General features: G+C 44.1%; 1 protein-coding gene across 1 annotated transcript; it reads left to right on the plus strand.

Annotated features, from left to right (window-relative positions):
* The first annotated feature begins 639 nt into the window (after positions 1-639).
* LOC145713083 (interferon alpha-like) lies at positions 640-1,391 on the plus strand. The gene has a single exon (XM_081791058.1). The coding sequence runs from the start codon at positions 648-650 to the stop codon at positions 1,389-1,391; it is 744 nt and encodes a 247-aa protein (XP_081647184.1). The 5' UTR covers positions 640-647.
* The last annotated feature ends 4,786 nt before the right edge of the window (positions 1,392-6,177 follow it).

The raw sequence follows: 6,177 nt of genomic DNA on the forward strand, positions 1-6,177 counted from the left end.
AATGCGAGTAGTTTATATTTGATCATTTAGTTCTACTCAAGTTATTCAACTCATTTATAATTATGTCAATTGCTGAAAAGAAATCGATGTTGAGAATATCTTGATGAATATCTAGCTGCTAGTGAAATGAAAAATTGTTTTTTGATACGAAGCAAAATTAAAAGTTAAGACCTAAAAATACATGTTAAGACAATACTGTAATTTTTCATTTGTTTTTAGAAGTTCTTGAAAACGTTTTAAGTATATCATTACATGTATATTATTATTGTCTTTGTATAATTTTCAATTTGAATATGTAACTTAATACATTACTATTTATATACGTAAATATGTTAAAATTTGCTCTGCAAACTTAGCTATAGAGATACATAAAATGTTAATAACTTTAAATTTACTTTTAGCTTAAAATTTTTATCAACTTTAACCCTGCCTTGGATAAAAAAGGAAGTTTGGCACTCTCTTTTTCTATGTATAAAGGATAGATACAGAGAGAGTACATAAATAGATATAGAGTATAACTGTGTCATTAAAATTTCATTAGGGGTTCAATTAGCAAAAAAAAATCTAAAAGGGCTCAGGGGTCAGGGGAAGGGGACAATAATTAAAAAAAAATGGTTGAGAAGCACTGCTCTAAACCCATTTGGAGAATGCAAAATGAAAAACAGAAAACAAAAATAGGAAGTAAGAGGAGATTCGGAAAATGGAAACTCACGTGTTCCCATTTAGGAGGTGCGCACAAGGGAAGATGTTCAGAGAACCTAGAGCCACGGGTCACAGAGTCGCCCACCCCAGCCAGGCCGACAGCATCTGCAAGATCCCCGATGGCGCTGCCCTCTTCCTTCTTGGTGGCCCTGGTGGCGCTGGGCTGCAACTCCGTCTGCTCTCTGGGCTGTGACCTGCCTCAGACCCACGGCCTGCTGAACAGGAGGGCCTTGACGCTCCTGGGACAAATGAGGAGACTCCCTGCCAGCTCCTGCCAGAGGGACAGAAATGACTTCGCCTTCCCCCAGGACGTGTTTGGTGGAGACCAGTCCCACAAGGCCCAAGCCCTCTCTGTGGTGCACGTGACGAACCAGAAGATCTTCCACTTCTTCTGCACAGAGGCGTCCTCGTCTGCTGCTTGGAACACCACCCTCCTGGAGGAATTCTGCACGGGACTTGATCGGCAGCTGACCCGCCTGGAAGCCTGTGTCATGCAGGAGGTGGGGGAGGGAGAGGCTCCCCTCACCAACGAGGACTCCATCCTGAGGAACTACTTCCAAAGACTCTCCCTCTACCTGCAAGAGAAGAAATACAGCCCTTGTGCCTGGGAGATCGTCAGAGCAGAAATTATGAGGTCCTTGTATTATTCATCAATAGCCTTGCAGAAAAGATTAAGGAGCGAGAAATGAGACCCGTTCAACATGGAAATGACTAAAGTGTGACGAATCATATCACACTTTCCACGTGTTCTGCCATGTCAAAGAGTCATTTCTGCTGTGATTGTGACATGAATGGCATCAATCTGTCAATATTTTCAGGAGTCTTAAGTACATCATGTCAACTCTACAAGCACTAGTCACTTTCCGATGACCTTGCTGATCTATTTAACAATTTATTTATTTACTTAACTATTTATAAGATTTAAATTATATTTGAATAATAATGATGTACTTTCACTTTGTGGTTAAGAGAAAAATATATTCTTTATATTTATTCAACTTATTATTTTCTTTATTAAATATTTTCTATAGAAAAATTCTTGTCTTTGTTTATCATTTAAAAAAGAAACAACTCTGATGAAAGAATGGATTGTGCAATTCACTTATTCATTACATTATTCACGTTATACATTAAAAATAGACTTTCTCTAAGCCAGTCTGTATGCGGCTGTCAGGATAGGGGTGGACATAACAAATCCAGTTCTGCTTTTGCACCAGTGAGTTTTGTGGAGAAAGCAACCTAAAGACAATAATCACACTGAATTTATATCTGTTATATTAAACGGTAGGATGAGGAGAAGGGGAAAAATGGAGTTCTCTCAGCAGAATCTGCAGGAAAGCATGCCAGGAAACAGAAACAAAAGCCGTAGATATCTCCTATAATTGACTGGTAGACTTCCAAGTGCGAATATTCTTTGGAAAATGGATATTTGAGTCTGCAATTTACAAGCAACTCCATTAACTGAAAGCCTTAAAACAGAAGCGGTCACACGGGAGGAGGAGAGCATGAGCAAAGAACTTCAGATTGATTCCTCGAAACTTCAGATGGTAAAGGGAGAAAAGAGCCACAACAGAAACAGAGACACTTCAGATGGTAAAGGGAGAAAAGAGCCACAACAGAAACAGAGACGGAATGGCCATGAGGTAGTAGGGTAAGAGAGAATATCGGTAAAAGTCTATTTCAAGGACTGAAATGGCTTCAAAGAATTGCATCATTGTAAAATGTGGATGTCAAGTGCCCACCGCACTGGGATGAAGGGGGCATTGAAGCTTTGGTGAGAGCTGGTTTGGAAGAACTCACAGAAACCATATTGGAGGGTGGGAGGGAATGAGTGAATAAGAGAAGAGAAGTTCAGCTATAAGGAGCAAATAGTTGTGAGAGATGTGCCTGCTGCAATGCAACAGGAGAATAGAATGGGAATTGGGAATTACGTGAATTTTTTTTTTTTTTCCTGCAGAGTTCTCCGTTTTGCGCTATGTGTGTCTCTGGATAGATACATGGATTGGATGTATTGGCAAATCATGTTCATATGCTTAACGTTGTGTTTATTTTAAAGCATGGCACCTTTCATTCCTTACCATGATAATCTATTATCATTTTGATGCGTACTATGCGGAAGGTCAGGAAGCTGTTCTGCGGACGGAAACCTTCCAGTATGTGGGGAAGCAGATGGAACTGACCTTAGCGAGGGCTGGGTGGAATTCACAAGCAGGCACCACAGTGAGCGGGTGGAAGGTGGTAGCAGAAGCCAAGGGCTCCTGCTGGCTTCCTCTCACCTGGGAGCCACCCTAGCGTTTCCACGGCCATCACCACGGTCAGTTTGCCTTTGATTTCCTGGTGCCTCGGTGCATCCCAATGCCGTGACAGCTTTCTAGGAAAGCTGAGTGGAGAAAGAAAAAGATGCTGTATCAAAACTGATGGGAAATAATGGTATAGGCCCTTCCCGTTTTCACTCTTGCTTCCCTCTTTTGGTACTGACCTCAAGATGAAGGAGAAAGGAATTCAGAAGAGAAGTCCACCCGTGCCTATAAAATTACTAAATTAAAAAGAACATATACAATGTAGAAAACTCCAAGCTAGTAAAGAAAGGGGTTCGTTTTCTCTAGTATGTGGCCTCCCTGCCCCACATCTTCGCTGTGAGATGGATCACGATGGACCAAATAGCTCAGGAGAAAAGAACTGACTCGCTAACCCCGGAACCCTTATTAGTTACTTCAGTGCAAGCCTCCAGCAGCAGGAAGATCAACACTGAGTCCCCTGCGGCCTCAGAAACTGAGAGCATGAGAAGGACTCCACAGGTTAATAAACTGAACTCCACATAGAAATCAACATTTAGCAAAATAAAATTCCTGTTGCTATTTACGGTTACAAAAAAAAAAAGATAGTTTACCCACACCAGTGCCCCCTACACACATGAAGTGCATAACGTTTGTGTCCTCTGGAAGCTATGGAAAAATCTGACTCTTGAGCACCTGACAGAAAGAGAAGGAATTGGTCACAGAAACGAGCTTGGGTCGCAGACAGTTGATTATTTGGGGGACAAAAGCAGTCACCCTCCAATAAAATTTTGCTCAAAGCTGGAAGTATGATGAGCTGACCCCTGGCGGCCAGTTACAGAGAAAGAGAGAGTGAGCGAGGGGAGCCAGGTGTCACACACAGGGCTATGGGCACGCTGACCCAAAGGGACCAGGCATCTTGACTGATGCGCAAAAAATAAAAATCACAACAACAGAGCTCAGGATCGGAGGTAAAAGTATGTCCTGAGCAAGGAGAACACCACCTACCTACTTTTGATCGTAACACAAAAGATTTCCGTCATTTGAAAGCTTTGGATCCCTTTACGCTGAAACATTTGAAGTACTGGGGCAAATTAAACTTCAATGAAATAGTGAAATGAGTAATTCATAGGGTTAATGTTTTCTAATCTAATCTACTCTAATCTAAGGCTTACATAAAGGAAGGAAAAAAACTTGAGAAGAATAAAACGTATACAGGAACATTCAGAAAATGAAAACGGTTTTGTATTAAAAGACATGTGAAAAAGAACTTGAGATGAACTAGGGCCCAAGATGCCCCCCTCGCTCGTCACCCAGGCCACCAGACCCCTCAGGTGCCCAGCACGCACCCCCTCTGCGGGCCTCCTGCTGGATCCCTGTGGCCGCATCTCCTTTCTGGGCTCTGACCTGCCTCCCGGCCACGGGCGGCTTCACAGGAAGACCTACTGCTTCTGACACAGATCAGGAGGACGTCCCAGTTCTCCTGACTGAGGGGCATCCCCCCCGGGGAGAGGGTGGGTGGCTGCCGGTTGCAGGAGGCCCAGGCCACCTCTGTCCTCAGGAGCTGCTCCGGCAGACCTTCTAAGTTCCTCACAAAGTGCCATCTGCTGCCTGGAACCCGATTCTGCTGGACAAACTGCCCGGGGCTCCAGGGACAGCCGGAACCTGGGACACCTGCCTCAAATGCACACACCCGGACACTCCTGCAAGAACCTTTCACTAGAGGACAAAAGTTCCATCCGGGACTTCATCTCAGTCTAAAGAGAAGCAATGGAGTGATTGTGCCTCTAGAAAGATGCCTGAGTGCAAATCACGTGATCGTTGTCTGCATATTCAAATTCGTAACAATTAGTAAGGAGGAAGGAAGGAGACCCCAAAATGATTCTCTTTAATACATGAAGTCACATTCCCAGGTATTTAGTCATTTCACCGACTTTATTTCTGCTCTCGTCTTAGAATGTATCGAGTTAAATTGTTCAAAAATGTGCTCCAATGTTCTTCTCCAGTGATTCTCTCTCGGGCCTCTTTCCTTGGGAGACACTTACCTCTAACGATGGGACATACGTATTCATGTATTGGCGGACGTTCTGGTTCCCATCCAACATGTAATCAGCTGGGCTGGTCGTCAGCCTTGACCTTCCATCAACTACAACACAAGTGCCAAACAAGCTGAAAAGCAACAACTCTTCTTAGATCCATCAGAGAATTGGGGTTCGAGGTGCCAGCTGCCGCCCTTAGCTCTGCAGAAAGAGGGGGATGCAGACAGAGACCCTGGATGACTGGGAGCAGAAATGCAAGAGTTTAAAGCACAGCTGAAGCTCGTATTGGTAGAAACACTGAAGCTGAAATGGAAGAATTACTGGCAGTTCCATATGGATGAGCTTGAGATCGAAAAACTGCAAGATATCCTGTCTTTGGGGGCCACAGGCTTTTGTGAGTGTTACCTTCGGGAGAAACCTTCACCAGGTTCTCACTGTGAAGATGAGAAAACAAACTCCTGGTGCTTCCAGCAGAGGAAAGGAAAGAGAAATCACTGGCTGGGAATCCTCTCAGTCGTCTGTTCCCCTCAACAAAGGCCTGCTCTCCAGGGAAATGATTTTCCTAGAGCCTCCCCCCACCCCCACCGGGGGAAGGGAAGTCCAGCCCTCTCTCCTCTTCCACTCGGGGGACAGGGAGGACAAAACTGCAAGCCCCTCTAACTTTCCTGTGTCCCCTTAGCAGGGTGGTCACGTTAGAACATTTAGAAGCACTTAGCGGAGTATTTTCCACTGAATGAAGGCTTACCATCATGTTCTTATTTATTCGTAGAGGTCTATAAGAGCATAAGTAACTTCTCCTAGCCCTCTCTCTGTAACTGACTGCAAAATGCTGATAGTCTAAAGAAACAGAATTGGGATCAAGTGGCTCATCAATGTAATTATATACCTACTAATATACTATGTGCACATAGATACTATGTATATACACGTGCACTATGTATTCTGACACTAGCACGTTCCCCTTTCCTCCCGCTTCTCCAGATCTCATTCTTCACCTGCATCTCACAGTGTTTCCTTCTGCCCCAGTGTAGAAACCCCCAGTGAGCTCTGCTCTCCTCAGTCTCTCCTCCTGAACCTGCCCTGCCCATTCACACAGCTGCTTCCTTTTCCGCTGTGGTTTCTGGCCATGTGCAAAAGTCACTAACTGAAATCAAGAGTTG

This window comes from Panthera onca, chromosome D4, assembly GCF_046562875.1.
Source record: "Panthera onca isolate mPanOnc1 chromosome D4, mPanOnc1 haplotype 2, whole genome shotgun sequence".
Classification (NCBI taxonomy): Eukaryota; Metazoa; Chordata; class Mammalia; order Carnivora; family Felidae; genus Panthera; species Panthera onca.